General features: G+C 34.5%; 1 protein-coding gene across 11 annotated transcripts in view; it reads right to left on the minus strand.

Annotated features, from left to right (window-relative positions):
- The window catches only part of PTPRK (protein tyrosine phosphatase receptor type K), a 598235-nt gene that overhangs the window by 224309 nt on the left and 350390 nt on the right, over positions 1–23536 (minus strand). For all 11 annotated transcript variants that reach the window (XM_081529093.1, XM_081529092.1, XM_081529091.1 and 8 more), the window contains one exon: positions 12122–12415. In XM_081529093.1, coding sequence (XP_081385219.1) covers positions 12122–12415 — 294 coding nt within the window. The remainder of the gene's footprint in view (positions 1–12121; positions 12416–23536) is intronic.

The raw sequence follows: 23536 nt of genomic DNA on the forward strand, positions 1-23536 counted from the left end.
ATTAGGAAGCCTTGAGTATGTATTACTTTTATTTAAAGAATGATCGATATAACTGTAAAAGTTTGTGTGATTTATTTTTTAATAATAATTTTAAAACCACTGGCAAAATTCCTGAAAATTTAACAATCCTTTCTCAGTTTTAACATCTGGCTGATTATCTCACAAATGGCAAGTTGGGCAGGTACAATATAGATCATTATTTTTATACATGACAATACGAAATATTGGAGAGTCTATTCCTTTCCCATCAGTAAATATTAGAGCCAGCATTCAATCTAGACTTTACTGACTCACACATTTCAGTTGATACTTGCTAATTCTCACGATCTGCTGCTTCATGAAATTCTATTCCTACTTCAAGGCTCCTTGACGATTCCATAGACTAAAAGCATATCTCTCATGCCACTTACTTGTCTAATTATTTATCCACAAGCCAATCTGATAACCTCTCTAGGCAGCTCAGCAAAGATATGCATTCAAGGCAGCCTGGATTTGAATCTAAGACTTTATACTAGTGCATCGTGCATAATAAGTACTCAATGCATGGGAATTACTATGAACATGATTCCCCAGATTTTGAGTGGCTACAGAGCAGAATTTTCATTTTAGAATAACCAGCAGTTAAGGTATTGTCTGACCTGTATGAGACACTCATGCAAATGAAGACAAGAAATGCAATCTGAATGACAGTCTTGGTTTTCTTATTAAATAATAGTAAAATATTGGTCAGATCACCTCACTGAGTCCCAGTGCCCAGAACAGTGATAAATGGGGGACATGGACTTGATTAATTATAAAGTACTTTCTTGTGCTAAAATGGCATGCATGCCGTTGCTGATCCAGTAAAGTGCATTAATATAGTACTTACAGAGAAATTGAAGAGTATGTGTCAAGAACTTTTCAATCATGTAGAAAAAAGCAAATGCATAACCCTCATTGTAACATTCACAATAGCCAATCACTGGTGTTAGCCTAAGCTGTCTTTCACTAATAGGATAGTTAAATATATTCTAGCACATATATCCAATAGACTATTAAGTAGTCATTAAAGATGATGGTTAGAATGTCCTGTAGAAACAAGGAAATCAGTTAATGTCATGGTAAATAAAATAAACATAATGTAAAATAAATCGTATATATCTTAATGTTTATATCTTAAAGAAAAAGCATGAGCATACAGAAAAGTAATACTGTATTGACAAAAATGACAAAAATGTATAAACACTGTGGGGCTCAACAAGGAATATATGTATACTTATAGGTGATTCACATTGCTGTACACCAGAAACCAAAACAACATTGAAAGCAATTATCCTCCAGTTAAAAAAATGCTATTATAAACCATAATGGAAAAGAAAATTTAAAAAAGAATGTATATATAAAGTATGGGCTTCCCAGGTGGTGCTAGAGGTAAAGAACCCGCCTGCCAATACAGATCACACAAGAGACGTGGGTTCCATCCCTGCGTCAGAAAGATCCCCTGGAGGAGGGGATGGCAACCCACTCCAGTATTCTTGCCTGGAGAATTCCATGGACAGAGGAGCCTGGCAGGCTGCAGTCCATGGGGTCGCAAAGAGCTGGACACTACTGAAGCCACTTAGAATGCACACATGTATAATGTATAACTGAAACACTTCGGTGTTTAACACAACAAGAGTTAACAACATTGTAAAATAACTATATTTCAATAGCAATAAATAAGCAAAAGAGTGCTTTTAAAGAAAATTTTATTTGTGAAATTTAGTGGAATGCTTTCTTATGTATAATTTATAAAAACTGTTTTGGTGGGTAAATTCTAATGAAGTCTTCACGAAATCTGGGACTTCAGTAAAGAACCTCCAAAAATCTTAACCTTAGGGATAGTTAGTGCTCCCATGTCACATTTTCTGCTTCTAAGCAGAGCAAAGTTGGTTGTATTAGAGAGCAGACACAAGCAGAGTGTACACACATACCTATGATGCAGAATTCACCAGAGGAGAGAATGGAGAAACACAAAAGGGAACTCTGGAACAATAATTCTGCTTTTTAGTATCCCTTAGTTATATAATTTCTAAAGGTGGCACCCAAATTGTTGAAATTGACTGTAAAAATGTTAAAAGAAAACCTAAACTGGTTCCTTTACACTGAGAAAATCAAGAATTAATTTAATTCAATGAGCTGACCTTTTGTAAAAGTAACTGGTTCATTGCTGGAGCTTAGGCTTACAAAAATGAGCTTCTCCTTTGGTGAACAGTAAACCAGAAATAAAAAGTAGGCAGAAATTAAAGAATTATCTCATCCAGAGAGAAGGAGGATTCAGAGAAGAACTTTTTTCCCTGTTGCTTTCAAAAATAAGCAGAGTTCTGTATTCTACTGATGTATTTTATGTGATGTAGAAATACAAGGGAAAAAATCTATTTAAGAAAATTACATAGAATGAATCAGTTTCTATACTGTCACTTGTTATAAGAAGTTAACTAAATTACCTGTTCATTTTTCTTTTAAAAATAAGATAGGTGAGAAAAGTTGCCATCTCTTCATTACTTTAAGCCTAGCTCTTTCACAGTGCTGGTAGGAGCTCAAAATTTAATGACTAAATCAAGGAAAACACAATTGCTGGCCCAAACCATCAGAGAGTCTATGTTAATAATCTGATGTATATTAATTTGTGTATAAAAAAATATCATGGCTTACAGCAATATGATTTCATGATAACGTGTGGTGAGGGAACAGCTATTGCTATCTTCATATCGTAGTTCTTTAACTACTAGAGAGAGCTCCAATATCTGTCCAAGGTTCACAAATTCATCAATATGCCAATTTGTTTTTAAGTTACATTAAGTTTTCCCAAATGCTTTAAAATGCCATATGTAAAGGTGATAAAATGAATAATACCTTAAGATTATATTGTTTAGTATTGGAGAAATTAAACATCTAAAATATATTCTTAAACTTCTTTTAGTGTTACAATTTACTGGATGGCAAATAGAGTTACACATTCATATAAAGCATATAAACTAACTTTTCAAACATTACTGCCATGTACACTTCAAAACTAGATATCCATACCTCTATTTACCTGTAAGATACATCTTAGAGAAGAAAAAGGTCTAGCAAAGCAATATGACTTCCAATAAATGTTACCTGAATTTTGAGCAAGCATCTTATGGATATGGTGCTATATGTGTGTGTGTGTGTGTGTGTGTGTTTGCGTGTGTATATGTTAAAATAAGGGTATGTGTTTTATATTATTATAAATACAAAAGTATTATAGAATCACATGTAACATTAGTACAAAAATATGATGTTCATATATTTTAACAGTACCTTCTTAAAAATACAGTATCAGGTAAAATTAACTTTTTTTGCTTGATTATTATTCTTTACTCATGAAGGACTACATAGAGGTGGGCAACAGTAACAAAGCCAGAGAAGAAAAGATAAGCTATTTAAATTCAAACTTGGCTCATATTATCTGGCTGAGACAATTAAAATGGACATCACTCAAAGATTTCTAGGCCATATCATATGCAGTGACAGCTGAATTTGCACATATCTTGCTTAGGATGACATGAAAGGCATGAATTTCTGCCCTTTGAAGTTCATTTTTCATTGGGTTCACATAGTATAATATTACTTACAATACTTGAGATTAAAATTCACTCATTATCTTTCCTTTGATTACGCTTTTTTTTCTCCTCTGTATGCATGCATGCCTGTGTGTTCAGTCACTTCGGTCCTGTCCCAACTCTTTGTGACCCTGGATTGTAGCCCACCAGACTCCTCAGTCCATGGGATTCTCCAGGCAAGAAACTTCAGGGGATTTTCCCAACCCAGGGATCGAACCTGCTTCTCCTGAGTCTCCTGCATTACAGGCAGATTCTTTACTGCTGAGCCACTGGGGAAGCCTGTAGTTTATACACAGGTTGGTGGAAATAGAAAAGGATAGAAAAATCATCCTTATAGCAATTATTAGCTCTGAGGCCGTATCTCGTATGAAGACATTGAAGATCAAAAAGTGATATTCTAAGATGATGATATCATCCTCAGATTTTCTTAAGAGTAAAGTTAAATCAAGAAAATAATGCTGCTGCTAAGAATGAGATACACCTTTTAAAGTAATTTTTTCCATTTGAGATATTATATAGAATGACCAACACTCTTCAAAAATGGTAATTAAAACTCGAATGATTCTAAATAAGTGAATTCCCAAAACAATAATCTGTACTCCTCCTCATCAAACATTCCCAAGAAAAATGTGGCTGCAATTTTTTTGCCAAATCTTTATTTTAAAACTTTTGCTTTTTATTCCAAAGCAATATACATATGTGTGTATATATACATATATACACACATATATGTATATATATATATAATTTAAAGAAGAAATTAAACAGACAGTGACAACTGAAGACAGAGAAAGAAAATCAAGTTAAAAAGGAATAAAATCAAGGACCATTCTACACACCAGTGTAACCACATTGGCACCACTGAAGACCAACATGATCCACAGTTTCTTAACTCTACCTGCACCGGTTTCTTCTTCAGACGTTCTTACATTATTATCATTTGACATTATTAATACATTTTTATTTCTATTTCTACTTCCTAATATCAACTAAAAGACCTAGGACCAGAGGGGATATATATCCAGGACATTTAATGGAACTGATGCTGTTACTCAAATCATTTCCACTTGTCAGCTTTATTGCATATTTAAAACTCAATAAAAACAAATGAAGTCAATAAAGAGTACTCAATGACACTGTTAACAGACTCAGCATGTAGTAAAGTACTGTGGATAAACTAAAAGAGTGTCATTTTTACTGGTTACCAAATGCTTTCTAGCAACCAAATAAGTCAAAAGAAGACAATTTCAAGCTGCAAGCAACCCAATTCTATTTAGTTAATGACACAACTAGAAGAAAATGTGCCATGAAGTGTATGTATAGTTAATGGTACATCCCATGCCTGAGTAGAACCAAGACGGGCAATGGAAAAGAGCATTTCATATTTGTTCAACTTTCATCAGTCTTAGGCTGGGGGTTCCCAGCATTATAGACCATTAGCAGAGTTAACAGAAGTTGATTATATTATGTTAATCTCTCTCTCCATTGAAATTTAGAGTAACATTTCTATAATCCATGAAACACAGAGAATCAAAAGAAACCACACACATACTTTGATAACTTGAATTAGGAACATGAATTATATTTTCAATATTATACTACTGTGTGGTAACACATAGTTCCTATGTGTTAATAAGAATAGGAAAAAAAGAAGGCAAATTGTCCTTATGGTGACTACTGGCCTCACATTGTTTTATGCATTATTTCACAGTTAAGGAATTAGGGATAAGGCTTAGAGAAGTGTTAATCCAGCTGTGTTTAGAAAACAGTAATAATGTTTTCAAACTTATTGCTTGAGAAAAATTGTTTTGGGGTCAGAAATTAATCCTCTCATCTCTGGAGTTCCAAAGTGCTTTGTATTTTTATTATATTACTTATTACGCTTTTATTGTCATTATGGTCCTCCACTAGACAGGCAGTTCCTGAAGAGTAGGAATCCTGTCGTATTAATATTGTACTTTTTGCAGTCTTCAGTATGGCTATGTATGCAACTCTGACCTCAGAAAATTTACGAGATGAACAAATATGCCATCAAATACACAATAGCTCTTGAATTTCTCTTGAATTTCTAATCCTTCATAATTTTCTCCTCTAAAATAATGTGTCATACCATGGATTCTGCATGCATATTAATGCACTGGTTGACCCACATACTTGAAAAGTAAATCAAACAATTAAAGTAAGTTAGTTTTTAAAATCCCTTTAATGAAAAGAACTTTCTTGATTATTAGAAATGACAATATTTTCTAGGAGCTTATAGATTTTTCATTTCTGATCTAAAATAAGAGAGACATGCTGTAGAGTAGATTACAGTCAGTATAATTAAGATTATAAGCATGTGTTCATGCTGTTTCTACTCCCAGTCTTTCCTAAGTTCTAACTCCTCTTCCACAGAGATGAAATGATCTTTCTAAAAGCAAATCCAGTCGTGTTAGTCTGCTTCTTAAAAACAACAGAAGAGCAGTCTGGGTTATGTTAACCCTGGCCACATCCCAACCACAGCTTCAATTTTACCATAGTTCAGAGTCAGCCAATGCTCCATCTATTTTCAGAACCTCCCAAAACTCAGCAATGTTTATAACTGGGATAAACATGTGGTTCCCCCTCTTTTTTTTTCCTTCTATTTTCTGTTGTTTCTGCTTTAAAAACTCATAGTCAATTTTTAAGATCCAGCTTAAAAGCCATCCTTTCCTGGTGACAGCTTCCCTAAAACACTTTCTTGAAAAGGAGGAAGAAATTCTTCCTCTAAACTCCTTTCACTTTGCATTTTACTCTTTGTTTATGGGGTTGTCCCTTGTGACTACTAGGAACTGAAGTGCAAGAAACTGCTTGTATAGCTTTGAAGACTTAGTATGTAACCCAGTGTTGTTAACAAACAAAAAAGCCAACAGAATTTTCTCTGAATAGATAAATGTCTTTCAAACTGAAATATTCCCTATAGAATCTGAAAAACAGTATCACTTATTACGCACTAAAAGAAAAAAAAATTATTTAAGGGTTTTACCCTTTTATATTTTTGAGAAAATTGAAGAAATGTTGTTTTCTATTATTTTTCTTATGGCTTTTTATCTTTGTATTTTTTGACTTCAATAATAACAACCATTTAAAATTCAAAAACAATAAAGAATTCATATATAGATCATATATAATAAATCAATAAATTTCAAACAATTTTAAAACAAACACTGATAAAAATCTTTCATTGAAATAAAATAGTATGGCATCCTTAAACTGATAAACCATACCGATTCTTAAAAAGTTGTTTATTTAGTTTTTGTTTAACTGCAAGGCTGCGTTTCAGTGATGAATAGCTGTGACTGGTAACAATCTTTGACCACAATAAAAATCAATATATGGTTCCATTTTGCTGATGATACCACAGTCAAAAGGCCAAAAATTTAATTCCATAACTTTGCTGTTTCTGGTGTATGCCTGAATATTGTTTTGTTTTGTTTTCTTCCATTTTGGACTTAGGAGAGAAAAAGCAGTTTGAGTAAACGCTTACATTTAAAATACGACACACTCTTTTTTCACTGCTTCATAGATCTACATGTTTCAGTGAAAACTGCCAAGAGCACTGAACTTCAATATAAGAGTAGAGAGTAGCTTTCCCAACTGTGTAAATATATTACGTTATGGACACCCTGAACTCTTGACCTTCCCTATAAAGGAGATGCTGCTAAAATGTCAGTTAATCGTAAAGCAGTGCCACAATGGGTTACCCAGAAGCAGAAGGCAATTTAAAAGAGCAATTTTAACATGCAATTGCCAAAACATGCAATGCAGACAATTTCTGATGATGGCATATTTTATTTCCATTTAATAAGAGAAAAAGAAAACTGTATTTTCTCAGCTTCTATACCAGATGGCATACCCAGGGGAAATAGACACACTGAAAAACAAGTGTGCTTTCTTTGATTGTTCAATGGAGTTTTTGAATTACTTCCCATTTAAGACAACTTCACATTTATACATTTTTTAAAATGTATAAAATGCTTGAAAAAGCATTATGTGAGCAATAACATGGGTCAGGCTGTAAGCTAACAATGAAGTAATCATACCCTCAGGCACATAGAGAAGAATGAGGCAAGCATTTCTGGCTACAGCCACCAGAGGCTGTAATTACCACCTCTCCTAACTTGAGTGACCCTGAAGCAGGTAATTGTACTTACCAAATGATTTTATTTATTTTTTTAAATTTATCTATTTTAATTGGAGGCTAATTACTTTACAATATTGTAGTGGGTTTTGCCATACACTGACATGAATCAGCCATGGGTGTGGGTGTACATGTGTTCCCCATCCTGAACCCCCCTCCCACCTCCATCCCCATCCCATCCCTCAGGGTCATCCCAGTGCACCAGCCCTGAGCACCCTGTCTCATGCATCGAACCTGGACTGGTGATCTGTTTCACATATGATATTATACATGTTTCAATGCTATTCTCTCAAATCATCCCACCCTCACCTTCTCCCACAGAGTCCAAAAGACTGTTCTATACATCCGTGTCTCTTTTGTTGTCTCGCATATAGAGTTATCGTTACCATCTTTCTAAATTCCGTATATATGCGTTAGTATACTGTATTGGTGTTTTTCGTTCTGACTTACTTCACTCTGTATAATAGGCTCCAGTCTCATCCACCTTATTAGAACTGTTACCAAATGATTTTAATGTACTTCAGAAGGAAAATAAAGAAATGCTTTGGCAACTAGGCAGCACATTTTCAGAAAAGGATAGAGTAAAACATATTTTACACTTCTTTAACTGTTTAAAATATTTCAAAGAGTGTATACTTGAGTGTTAAGCACACTGATCAATTGTGCTTTCAGTAAAACTGAAATTGCAAATATTAAGCTATGTTTTTTCCAGGAAGGATTCAGCCATACAGATTCTATTTTATAAAAATGTACATCCCTCCCAGATACTGTACTTTCATATATCCATGCTACATTCTCCTGAAAGGGGGAAAAAAAAGATTGCCCATAGTAGGAGAGAGAGGGGAAAGAATTCAGCTTTTCGAGTATCAGAAAATAGGCCTCATCCCCAGTTGGCTAAAGGTTAGACAAATCATTATTTTTTACTTTGTTTTTCCTAAGTCTTACATTCACCAGCTACAAAATCGGGATAATAATATCCACGTAATTATAAGGTAGCATCAGTCAATACTGAACTATAAAAATCTACACTTGCATTTAAAATATAAAATTTACTCATTAATACACATAAATAAAACCAACTCATTAACTTGCTGTAAAATTATTTATTGACAGATTTCTGCCAAGAAAAGAATTACTATTGCCAGAAGTAAAATTTAAAAGGCTTAACTACATTAAAATGGAGCTTTTAAGACAGTAAATATAAAGTAATTACTCTCTGATAGGTATCCAGTAGTCAAGAATTATTCCTCTGTGATAAATCAAAATTAAAAAACTAAGAATTTCGGAGAGGCAGGAAGTCATCATTACCCTATTTGCTACTTATAAAAAATTCATGTGAAATTGATATCAGACACACACATAGAGCCAAAAAAATTTATACTTATCTTCAAGGCTTCTTGGTGGTCTAACATGCAGAATGCATTAAAATAGCTATTTCAAACAAAAAAATTCAACCAGATGGTACTAATGGTAAAACATTACCCTACAACATGGCATTCTACCAATATTTCTTAAAATGGAATTGTTTACAGAACCAATATTCAGAGTTTACACAATTTAATAGGATTGGATGAGAACTTCTCCAAAAGTTAGCTTTGTCATCTCAAAGGGATTACTTCCCCAGATTATGAAGAATTTTTGTACTAAATATAAGAGAATATCACAGTCAGCATAAGTTGTGTTCTGTTCTGTTGCTATAAAACACCAGACTGAGGCCAGTGATGATACTCACACTGGTAGGATCTGAGGGATCTTAAATTCGGGGAAAGGACTCTTGAAGAGGGGAAGTAGACGGACACCATAATTTTAACCTATACTGACTGTATTTAGATATGTGATGTTCATCAGTTATACCCAACTTCTGCTTTTCAGAGATTATTTAAAAGCTAATAGAACATCTACTTCCATAAGTTTTCCCTCTTTTTCTAATAACAGAGCATGATTAGTAGACATTCCTATAAAACAGTAACCATGGTTTCTCTCCAGTCTACAATGTACTTGAAAATCTAGTCTATAAGCATTTTTTTACCATAAAACCTATATCAAACACACTTATGAGAACATTAATAAATGAATAAAGATATGTGACAAAGACTCACCACATGAGAAAGATAGTTTCAAAAACAAACTTTTTCACGGTTGGAAGTAAAACTGCAAATGAATGAGCTTGATACCATTTTATGCCACAGAGCCCACAAATTAAATGTTTTTCAAATAACATATCAAAAAAAGACCAATATAATTTCAAAATGTCAAGACATTTATAAATTTGAAAGCAGCTATGAGCATAAGTTATTCTTACTCTATCCCTTCCCACACAGATAAGGTTATTCTCCGAGTAAAATACCTCAAAGCACTTTACAGTCATATTTTTACTTCCTTCAGCTCAACAGGCATTCTGAACATAAGCATTCAACAGGGATAAATCAATGCTCCTCAAAATGTTGTGTCCATCCACTTAATACAGCATAACTAGCCTTAAAACACAATTTCATTTATTTGCAATTTCCATTGGCCTTCAGACCAATGACCAATTTCAAATAATTTCTAGGTTAAAAAATTAAATTATATTAACAATCCATTGTGTGGTACTGCTTAATTTTTAAGGATCTATTCTGGTAAAAAATAAGGCAGATGAGATATTTAAAAGAAAGAAGTTTGGGCACAGAAATCAAGAGGAGGCTCACTTGAATAGTAAATTAACATTTATTACTTTAATATGTATATACCTTGTAAGGATTAAATGTAAAGGGAGACAAAGGTAATTTTATCAGAAAATATGTGCAGACAATTTCTCCAGTAAAATAGACCCCATCATTCCTCATTTTATGTTACCACTGAATATTAATTTTGGAAGAGTGAGTCACTTCTCAGTTTCCATATTGCTTCCTTTTTAAATTATTTCTCTGACTAGTTGAGGTTGTAGAGTCAACTTGCTTTTCCCCACAGGGAATTTATCTACTACAATAAGAATAATTTGTCACATTATTTAAAATGAAAAGATGTAGCTGTACTGAAAATGTGAAAAGCAAATTGTGTGATTTAGGCTGAGCCTCAGAGAATTACCTGATGTCTTCAGGATTAAGCTATTTTCCAATCACAAGATAAACGTATGACACAATCAGCAAATTAGTAAACTCTCTATTGTCTAAATCTGAGACTAAAAATTCAGCAGTGAAGCTTCCTACTAGTGAGCATCTTTCAATATTTATATAGGAAATATATAAATATGAATATATAAAACTTGAGTCAGGATAAAATATTTTTAGGGATTATAATACATTAGGTAATTGCATGAATTTTACTTTAATGTTAGATCAGTACTCTTGGTGGGTAGCCTCAGAATATTGTAACTAATAAACAGATGTCAAAGAAACAAAAGACATATTGCAGGCATTTACATTTTCATAGATCCCTACGGTCTTAGTTTTCAATTTTCAGAACCTAAATCTTTAATGTTCAAGACATACAGACCCATGAATTAACTCTGCAGGTGTTTCAACATAATGATTGATGGAAAAAAAAATCTCTTTCAACTAAATTAAAAAATTAAACTATTTTCAACATTAAAATAAACAGTATAATAGAAGTGCACTCAATAAATTAGACAACTAAACTTTTCAGTGGATTTAATAAATAGCTAATGATTTCTCTCATTATAACAACAATACGTTGCAATAAGGAACAGGATGCATGTTTATACAGCACTTTTTATTTCACTTTTCATTATTTCTTAGTGCTTTCTCCATATGCTCTTATTTTCACCACTCTATTTTAGGCATGAGGAAAACAATACAAGACTTAAAAACTTAAGAAAAGCCTCTGTATTTTACAGCTGGGTCTCAAGCTGCTGCGTTAATCTTCAACAGGATTTTCTGAATAGACTTTAGTGAGGATTGACTCAGAGTAACATATCTTATGTGTATTATCAGATATAGCCTCTGCACTGATCATAACAAAATTATCAAGAAAGACACTTTGCACATAGCAGAAAGGTACTCAACACTTTGAGAAGAAGTGAGAGAAGGTTTTGAGAGAAGGTTTTCTCTCTCAATAATACGTTCACTGGCATCAATCAGAGATTTTGGGCTAAACGCAAGAACCTGAGCAAAATTACCATCCAAGTAAAGACTATGGATTCATAATAATAATAATAATAAAGAAACATTCACACTACCCTTAAATCAGTCAAATTTATGACATAATTAAGGCTACAATTTACCAAATACTCTGGAAATCTTAGAATGGTATGACTAATCATGTACCAAATAATTAGAAATTTTAATATTGTAAGAATATTATGTCTTATGCTAGATTCCTTCACTAGGCTGAGTAGCCTGCTCTTCAAACTTACCTGCACATTTGGTTCTGGTGATTAGTGGAGGTCCTGGAAGCCCCGTCCCGCCTTCACCTGGTCTTGTAAGTAGAACACGGATCTCATATTCAGTATCTGGATCCAAATGCCATAATTTATAAGTTGGTGCATTGACTGCATGGGTTTCTGTCCAGGACCCTGATGTCATTCGGTACTCCACTTCTTTCAGAATAATAGGACCATCGCCAATGATGGAGTTGGCATTTAGCTGAATCAGCAAGTATGTAGGACCAACGCCTAGTAGCTGGGGAGGAGCGATGGGTCTCGGTGGCTCTAGGAGAGACGAAGGTACAATCTCATTAGCTAAAAATCCAAAAGACTATAATGCACAGATACACTTATATCTCTTGAAGTCTAAAGGCTTAAGGACTATTTTATTTAGGAGTTCATAATAAATATATAAAAGAAAATTGGGAGTGAGTGGTCTGGAAACTTGACTTTTAAAGAGCAAATACTTTCAAAGATGGGATGTGACCCTTTTACCACAAGTATTTGTTTTTGCTTTTTTTTTTTAATTAAAAATATGCCTCTCCAGGAGATACATTTGTAAAGACACAGTAACCAAGGGAAATAAAAAGAAAATATTTAGAGATAGATAGCTCTGATTAACTATTAAACACAGTACAGTTGATAATTAACATTCTTGAGGAACTAAGATCCTGACAAATCTCCAAATTAATGAATACTTCAATAACTAATTATTTTGTTAATAAAATATGGCCAAGTCATGTTTTTGTTCTTGCTGTTTTTTGGTTTTTTTTTCTTTAGCTTCTGCAGACTTCCTGCAGATGAAATGAAAAGAAGGCATAGCAACGTTGAACTCAGGAGCTGATGCCAAGTGCTGACTTGTTTCCATATATCTGTCTCTCAATATAATAAACTGAATTCGACAGCGAAGCAAAATAAAAAATCATTACATATCACTGGCCTTTGGGAGGAGCATGTGATAAAGCAATGCATCAAATATTAAACTAAAATGTCAAAGGTACACTGCAATTTAATCTTGAATATCATAGAAAGAAACTTTGGGAAACAATATATCAATTTTTGAACTCATGAATATGATAAATAATGAATTAGGAACTATTTCCCCTTAACAACAATACAGGTGAAATTTGATACTGAACTTTATGAAAGACCCCATAGCTTTAGCTCTGTCTATATGAACTCTAATTAGTATGCTGCGATCAGGAGCAAGCTTCTCTAAGTCTCAGAAACAACACTTCTAGAGGAGCCAAAAGACTTTAAGGGAAAGTGTTAATCTATTGATTTAAAGGTGTTTTTGAAAAATAGTTAAAGCAAATTATATAAAGAAAAGCTACTAAGTGCAACCACACAATACTTCTCTTGGCGTCCACCCCTTCACCTCAAGGAGAAGATGCAGAAAGAAACAAGAAAATACAGCTGATATTTTTTTAAACTGGATTTTCTATTTTAATGGCAATGAATGGTTATAATACAGCAGTGAAAAAAAAACTTATACTTCCGATACAGTTTTCCAGTTGTAGTCCAGAATTTGCTTTTAAACTCCAATGCGTAATTTCCATCTTATGAACCCTTGTGTTACAAACATCCCTAACATGAAGAATAAAACAAGCTGGACAAAATCTCTATATAGGTTAATTTTCATGAATCTTCCTCCAAAATTCATATGACAAATATTTATTGAGTAATTACTAACTGGGAAGCTATTTTACACATTTGGTATTCATATAACATGGCAAGGGAGATATAATAAATCAGCAAATTCATTATAAGAAATGCAAAAAGGAAAATGGCTGTCTGAGGAGGCCTTACAAATAGCTGTGAAAAGAAGAGAAGCTAAATGCAAAGGAGAAAAGGAAAGATATTCCCATCTGAATGCTGAGTTCCAAAGAATAGCAAGGAGAGATAAGAAAGCCTTCCTCAATGATCAATGAAAAGAAATAGAGGAAAACAACAGAATGGGAAAGACTAGAGATCTCTTCAAGAAAATTAGAGATACCAAGGGAACATTTCATGCAAAGATGGGCTCAATAAAGGACAGAAATGGTATGGACCTAACAGAAGCAGAAGATATTAAGGAGAGATGGCAAGAGTACACAGAAGAACTGTACAAAAAAGATCTTCATGACCCAGATAATCACAATGGTGTGATCACTCACCTAGAGCCAGATATCCTGGAAGGTGAAGTCAAGTGGGCCTTAGAAAGCATTACTACGAACAAAGCTAGTGGAGGTGATGGAATTCCAGGTGAACTATTTCAAATCCTGAAAGATGATGCTGTGAAAGTGCTGCACTCAATATGCCAGCAAATCTGGAAAACTCAGCAGTGGCCACAGGACTGGAAAAATTCAGTTTTCATTGCAATCCCAAAGAAAGGTAATGCCAAAGAAGGCTCGAAATACCGAACAATTGCACTCATCTCATATGCTAGTAAAGTGATGCTCAAAATTCTCCAAGCCAGGCTTCAGCAGTACATGAACCGTGACCTTCCAGATGTTCAAGCTGGTTTTAGAAAAGGCAGAGGAGCCAGAGATCAAATTGCCAACATCCGCTGGATCACTGAAAAAGCAAGAGAGTTCCAGAAAAACATCTATTTCTGCTTTATTGACTATGCCAAAGACTTTGACTATGTGGATCATAATAAACTGTGGAAAATTCTGAAAGAGATGAGAATACCAGACCATGTGAACTGTCTCTTGAGAAACCTGTATGCAGGTCAGGAAGCAACAGTTAGAACTGCACATGGAACAACAGACTGGTTCTAAATAGGAAAAGGAGTATCTCAAGGTTGTATATTGTCACCCTGCTTATTTAACTTTTATGCAGAGTACATCGTGAGAAACTCTGGGCTGGAAGAAACACAAGCTGGAATGAAGACTGCCGGCAGAGATAGCAATAACCTCAGATATGCAGATGACATCAGCCTTATGGCAGAAAGTGAAGAAGAACTAAAGAGCCTCTTGATGAAAGTGAAAGAGGAGAGTGAAGAAGTTGGCTTAAAGCTCAACATTCAGAAAACTAAGATCATGGCATCTGGTCCCATCACTTCATGGCAAATAGATGGAGAAACAGTGGAAACAGTGTCAGACTTTATATTTTTGGGCTCCAAAATCACTGCAGATGGTGATTTCAGCCATGAAATTAAAAGACGCTTACTCCTTGGAAGGAAAGTTATAACCAACCTAGACGGCATATTTAAAAGCAGAGACATTACTTTGCCAACAAAGGTCCATCTAGTCTCAGCTATGGTTTTTCCAGTGGTCATGTATGGATGTGAGAGTTGGACTGTGAAGAAAGCTGAGCGCCGAAGAATTGATGCTTTTGGACTGTGGTGTTGGAGAAGACTCTTGAGAGTCCCTTGGACTGCAAGGAGATCCAACCAGTCCATCCCAAAGGAGATCAATCCTGGATGTTCATTGGAAGGACTGATGTTGAAGCTGAAACTCCAATACTTTGGCCACCTCATGCGAAGAGCTGACTCACTGGAAAAGACCCTAATGCTGGGAAGGATTGGGGTCAGGAGGAGAAGGGAACAGCAGAGGATGAGATGGCTGGATGGCATCACCGACTCGATGGACATGGGTTTGGGTAGACTCTGGGAGTTGGTGATGGATAGGGAGGCCTGGCATGCTGGGGTTCATGGGGTCACAAAGAGTCAGACACGACTGAGTGACTGAACTGAACTGAACTATGTAGAAAATAGATAGAGATTAAAAATATCAGATGTTGGATGGAGAGGTATCTAGTGAGTAACACTAGTTACTGCCCAAATGACTTGAAGAATATAAAGTCACTCACATCAAGAATCATCATTACACAACAGTTTTCAAACTAGTTATCAGTAAAATCATATGAACTTGTGCTTCACTACTGCTCCGTTTAAAGTGAAAATAAAGCTCAGATTAAGTACGACTATTTATACGCTATATAAATTATTATTGTACTGTTAGTCACTTAGTCATGTCTGACGCTTTGCAACCCCATGGACTGTAGCCTGCCAGGCTCCTCTGTCCATGGAATTTGCCAGGCAAGAATACTGGAGCGGGTTGCCATTTTCTTCTCCAAGGTATCTTCCCAACCCAGGAACTGAATTTGGCTCTCCTGACTTGCAGGCAGATGCTTTACCATCTGAGCCACCTGGGACCATGAGTTTTATACACTGCTTACATTTAAATTATTTCTATTTCTTATACAAAGGTAGTTCCTAACACCTGATTTATAAATTTTAAGTACAAAATCTCTAATGGTTTGAGAATTCTTTTCAACAACATATAGTCAAAATTGGGTATAGGGTGAACTAATATTTACAATTTCACAGCTGAACTCCATTGAGAAGCTACAGAAGAAAAAGTCTAAATAATACCAAAATAGTTTAGTATTTTCTTGTATCAGCTAAACAAAATAAAGCTGAACAATTCATACCATGAAATTTTAGCTACTAGTCTAACAACTTTTATATTTAAAGTTTATAAAAGTTTTGGTAGACAAAGAGAGAGTTGATATATTTTCTAAACCTTAAACTAAAATGAAACTGAATAGAGAAATGAATGTAATAGAAAAAATGCAAATATCTTCCCACACTATCTAAACGTTGCACATATTTTAAGAAGCAGTCTGTATTTTGCAAATAAACTGAGCTGCCTCATATCTGTAATGTTTGTTTTCATTCCAGATGGCTCATGTACTGACTAATTTAAGTAGGAAATGATACTAAATTCACAGCTTACTGGGATTCTAACCCAGAGCAGCAATGCCTCACTCATATCACAGCTGAACAATAACCTGCAGAGGTCTGATATTTAACATGATGGAATAATTTGCCAAATGAATCATAAATAACAAACATTAGGATTAATCTATGAATTTATGGGTAGGATGAAACCTGATCTAATAAGTGTATGCTGCCGCTGCCAAGTCGCTTCAGTCGTGTCCGACTCTGTGCGACCCCACAGACGGCAGCCCACTAGGCTCCTCCGTCCCTGGGATTCTCCAGGCAAGAACACTGGAGTGGGTTGCCATTCCCTTCTCCAGTGCATGAAAGGGAAAAGTGACAGTGAAGTCGTTCAGTCATGTCCGACTCTTAGTGACCCCATGGACTGCAGCCTACCAGGCTCCTCTGTCCATGGGATTTTCCAGGCAAGAGTACTGGAGTGGGGTGCCAGTGCCTTTGTAAAACCTCAACCATCACAACTCTGCACATTATTGTCACGGAAAATGAAGGAGAAAACAAAAGAGGATAACAGAAGAGGAAAGCTACAACAAAACATATTATTAAAAACAAGTGAAAAAGTAAAGCATAATGTTTCTTCTATCATTTCTTCCTTTAAAGAAATGATATGTACAAGAAAATGAAATTTAAAGTCAAGAGATCTAATTTTTAAAATGCATACACTACTAGCTGAGTAAACCTGTGTATGTTGTTAGATTTCTTAGCATTATAATTTCCTCATTGACACACTCGGCATAATTTTAAGAATTTTAAAAGACTTTACATTTCTAAGCATGTCAACAAGCCCTATATTTGATGCTGTTTTGCTTTGTTCTGTTTCTGCCAAGGAGCATACAAATTTTAAACCCGAAAATTAATATTCAACACTAGTGTTTTGTGTACGTGAAGAACTGAGTTTGATGTAATCAGGTTCTTGGACCAACGAGGGCAATAATTCACTCTGATCAGTTTTACATCTCACTTACTATGGTCAAGTCAACAAAACGGCAGTCCAGTAACCAAAGCACTAGCTCAAATTTGGAACTGTGGTAATATTCAGAGAGGCTTAAAAACATATACACTGATTAACAGCATGATTATAAGTGAAACCGAACATTAATGAGACTAATATACCAATACATATTAAATTTTATGTTGGAGGTAAAAAGTTGCCTCATATTAGCATATGCATTTTGTTTTTAGCCCCTTGAGAACAAGGAGGCTTATTTATAAAATCTCTATTCATTTCAATAAATTATGCATGAATTTTAATCAGTTAGCAAATGAACAAGTAATTGTTCTGCAGCAATATTAATATTCTTCATAACTTAATACACTATCAGACCCAGAGGTATGGTGTGAATAAATCCCAATTGTACACTAGGTATCAACTGAAGCGTGCAATCCCCAAAATACAAGATAAACTTTGCCGATGTTACCAATTAACTTTCAATTAATGACATATTCATTATTCTAGAGCTAAACCTATTATAAAATTGCAATTATACATTGAAATTGCTTTATTTGTTTTCTTACTTCAAATAATTTTTAAAAGTGTCTTGGAATCAAAGTAAGTCATTATGAAAAAATATTCTCATTCAATTATTCCTATTACAATGCTATTTACAAACAGATATGTCACTTTTCAACACTGAGTTAATAAAATGCAAAATCAGAAGTTGAAGCTATGAAGCCAGAAAAAGTCACTCAACAAAGTAAATATCAAAGCAAATGACACTTCTACATTTGTCCTTCCAAATAAATACATTAAATACCTCTCAATCCTATATCCTTCAACATTGTTTTATTTACTTGTCAGAGAAGGCTTGACAAAAAGTATCTTGAGATTAGCCTTCTCATTATAGAAGCAGGCAATGAAAATGCCTTTGTCTCCTAAGACTGTTATAACAAATTACCACAAAAGTGTAGGTTTAAAATAACTGAAATTTATTCTCTCATGATTCTGGAGGCCAAGTGTTCCATATCAGAATCACTGGGTTGGAATCAAGGTGGCACCAGGACATAGTTCCTCCAAAGGCTCTAGGGGAGAATCAGTTCCTTGCCTTTTCTAGTATCTCCCAGCAGCTGGTATCCGCTGGCTTGTGGCCACATTACTTCAGTCTCTATTTCACAGTTCACACTGCCTTTTCTTCTTCTCTCTGTAGCCAAAGATCTCCGATCCTTACTTAAAAGGGATTTCCCAGGCAAGAATAATGGATTGGGTTGCCATTCCCTTCTCCAGGCAATCTTCCTGACCCAGGAATCGAATCAAGGTCTCCTGCATTGCAGTCAGATTCATTACCGTCTGAGCCTGTGCTGCTGCTGCTAAGTCACTTCAGTCGTGTCCGACTTTGTGCGACTCTATAAATGGCAGCCCACCAGGCTCCGCCGTCCCTGGGATTCTCCAGGCAAGAGTGTCTGAGCCTGTGATTATATCCACAGGCAGGGTCCACATGAATAATGCAAAATACCATCCCCATCTCAAGACTTTTGGCTTAACCACATCCCCAAAGACAGTCTTTCCAGATAAGGTAATAGTCATTGTTGTTGTTCAGTCACTCGGTCATGTCCGACTCTTTGGACTGCAGAACATCAGGCTTCCCTGTCCTTCACCATCTCCCAGAGTTTGCTCATAGTAGTCATAGGTTCCAGAGATTAGGGTCTTAGATCTTTGGTACCATTTTTCAACCTATTCCAGACATGGATTATGAACTCATCCTTACTCCTGCGAGACATCATGGCTCTACCTTTATTCTAGTTGGTAGGAAGCTAGGAAAATAATTCTCCTAGGAACTTTCCTAGCTAGGTTTAGAACAGTTGAAATTATTTAAGAGGCAATAATTTATCCACATTGCTTTTTTCTTGCTATTTATTTTTTAAAGGAAATGAAAATACAGGATGAAAATTATTACTAGAAATGGCTACAAGAGTCAATGTTCCCTTTCTATGTCTAAATTTCTACAAAAATACAATTGGAATATTTGCCTTGGAGTTATTTATTTTATTTGCTATCATTTGTTTACTTAAATGAACAGATCACTTCAAATCAATATAATTCTACTCCTTTATCATTCCTCTTATTAAAATTTTGACCCAGTTATAGTTTAAAAAGAAAATTTTACTAGTTCATGCTTCATTTTGTCTAGTTTTCTTCCATATCACCTATTAAATGTTCAGGTAAATGGAAAAGAACATTTGCGACAAAAGCAGGAAGAATAACATCAGTATACAAGATAACTCAAGCTTTTATCAGCTACCCTATGACATTTTTAAATGATCTTAAATTATGCCTCAAAAGGATAACAATATAATTTAATGGTACTTGACTATTTCAAGCAATTTGAAATAATAACACTAATGATCAGAAGATGGCCTTTTCTTCCATAAGAAATGGAAAGCAGGTTACAGATAATAGAAAGCACAGTTAGGGGGCATTTGATATCACATAAATGGCAACGTAATTTGTCTCATTTTGTCCTAAGATATAAAAACATGAAGTAAACAGTTGGAAGTGTTTTGATGTATAAGATGTAACAAAGTTTCTCCTGCAGTCACATTTTATAAACTGTAATACAAATATATTTATGAGAAGACTAATAGTTCTTTCATGATTTTCACTCTTATCACTGATACCTCAGATATCCAATCCTAACGAATTCCTTAGGCAGCTGAATACCTCTCCATTCACTCCTTGGACTACTATCTCATGATATTTGCCCATATCAATTATGTAGTCAGTAAATTCTATGAATCATTTTTCTGATAAATCACCATTTTAATTATGTTTACATATTTGTGCATTGAGAAAGTCAAAAAATTTGATTTAATATATTAAAATCCTTTTAAATCCAACAATCCAATGATAGATGTTTTCTTCAAATCATATCATTCAGGTGGCTCACAAGCTTGAACTGGTCAAATAAAGTTAATGCTCAGACATCACAAAGTTTGGATGTTGCTAAATCTGAGGTTCCTATACCAGAATCTAGACCAGGTATCAATCAAAATGGGCTGTTGTTACCTATTATCATCTCCATGGAAATTACATGTATGTAGGCTATGGAAAGAGTGTGAGCCGTGCCCCACAGCCCACCCTTACAAAATTTCACATACACAAAAAATCCTGAGAAGTGTGAAATAAACACCCATGATTTCACAGCTATAAATAGGCAGAAATATTTTAGAATGAAAAAATGCAATTGAACAACAAAGCCCTTTTTTAATGATATATATGATCATTTTTGCTATGTATTTTTAAATAATCATTACTTATATCTATCTAAACACGACTTTCTTCCTTCTCCCCCAGTGGTTTATCACTAACAGTAATTGTTCTAATGACTGAGGAGTGTTACTTGCTTTGAGTTGGCTAGAGCCAAGATTACTTGATCATGAAATTCACAGGATAGTCCCACAAAATGAAAAATCCTCCAGCCCAAAATACTATAGGTTCCTCTAGAGAAACACTACAATGTGAAAAATAATTCCCCTGCACAAATCCAGGGGTTATACTTACCTAAAATTACATCATTTATATTTACATTGTTTCATTTCTGGTTCAGATGGTAAAGAATATGCCTGAAATGCCAGAGAACCGGGTTCATTCTCTGGGTTGGGAAGATCCTCTGGAGAACGAAACCCACTCCAGTATTCTTGCCTGGAGAATACCATGGACAGAGGAGCCTAGTGGCCTACCATCCATGGGGTCATAAAGATGGGACTGAGAGACTAAGCACACACACACATTTACATTTCTCAAAAGAGTACTGGACCAGTATTTTGAAGAGGGTGCAAACACTAAACATGTGATCATTTATTCACAACAAGCTTGACCATCGTCAATGAGGCACAGTTAAACGGGCATGTGAGTATGTAACTTACTCATCAACAACTGAACCAACATTTTTGGAAAACCATATATCAAGAAGTAAAAATGTGTGAACAGACTAAAGTAATCCCACTTCTGGAAACTTAATGTAAAGAGACAATTAAACTTATCTCTAAAGAGCAAAAAATTAAGCAATCAAAATATTCTACAATAGGTAAATGATGATACAAATTTTGGTATTTCAGTAGCATTCCATCATATAGTTCAAGAGCACAAGTTGTGAAGATTATACAACAAATGTCAGGTGACATTTGAATGTTTAGTTTATTAAAGCTTTCATTTTAAAAAGTAAAAACTATATCGCTATTAATTGAAGAAAGAGAGAGAGAAAAGAAAACCACTAACCACTACTACCATAAGGAAATACACCAAAAAGCTAATAACAGTGATAGGGAACTGTGGGACCACAAGTGGTCTTACTCTTTCTTTTTTCTCTATTTTCCAATAAATTTTGTAACATGCTCATCAGATTTTTTCACCGTTACATTCCCAGTCTCTGTTGCAGTGCCTAAGTTCAATAATTCACTACAGAATGAGTGGTTGACTCAAGAACACCTTGAAAAAAAAGTTATCCATGTCACTGTAAGAAAAAATTATCCACATAAATTCTGTCTATTCCATACCAGAAGACATAGACTGCCACTTCAGTGTGAGAACCATAATTTGGAGTTGGCAATAGTAAAACTTTGTGTGTTTATTTATTAATTGGCTTAATCTATTTTTGGATAATGAAATTAAGTCCTCAAAATCTAAGAGTTACCACCTTGAGCTCTGAACCACATAGCTAGCCAATTGCTCTGACAATGATACATGCCACCTACAAAATGTTACTATTTAATTAAAGGAGTTAGTTGACTGGAAGAAAGGAACACTTTCTAGGCAATTGCTTAGTGACCAAGTGGCATCAAATGATTTATCCACCTTGTAAAAAAAAAAAAAAAGGCACAGCTGCAAACCTATATAATAATTCTTTTTTGTCTTTTAGTCAAATCAAATCGAGAAAACTTTTAAAAAAAGATTTTCCATGTGAAGAAAAAATTCATATGTATTTGTATATATACAAATATACATACAAATTCAGATTTGTATATGTACAAATCTGAATATAAAATATGACTTTATCAAATATACAATTCCGCTAATAATACCAGAATGTATACCAATAACTTGAGTTTCTTGAGCAAAAATTTAATTCAGGGTAGGAAAACATTTTGATACTAAATATGCCACTCTTCACATTAAACAGTTATTTTGTCTTTCCATCCCCATGTGATTTTGCATTCATTTTTTTTTTTAACAGCAAGGTCTGTGGAGTTACAGTATTTAATCTCAGTGACATGGCTCTTTCCTGCTGCCTAAAGTGCTGAAATAAGAAGAATCATTTCAGCAACAAAACTGCAAATTTTGCATACTGAATTTCATATCTTGTATATTACCACGGCATTCTATTCATCTATATTTGAAAACACTGCTGTGCTAACTTTATTACCTGCTTGACTTAAAAAGGCACAGTGGCAGCACCCTGTTTGAGATCTGCCAGCAGAAACTAAAAACAAAGTTAGGTTCATATTTAGGGTATAAGAAAAGGTGACAGGACTTTTAAAAGTAAAGTTTATTTGCTTTTTAGCCTATGTAACCTAAAACAGTGAAAAAACTATAATTTTTATCTCATTTTGTCTGCAAACTATAATTAATATCTATGCAATGAATTGGCTCAGAATTATGAATTACTACAATAATTCAACAACTTTACAAAAGATTCCATCAGTACCACAATCTGTACGGCATGGGAGCAAGCCACATATGTTATGAT

Source organism: Giraffa tippelskirchi, chromosome 9 (assembly GCF_054371585.1).
Source record: "Giraffa tippelskirchi isolate mGirTip1 chromosome 9, T2T-mGirTip1v1.2.pri, whole genome shotgun sequence".
Taxonomy (NCBI): domain Eukaryota; kingdom Metazoa; phylum Chordata; class Mammalia; order Artiodactyla; family Giraffidae; genus Giraffa; species Giraffa tippelskirchi.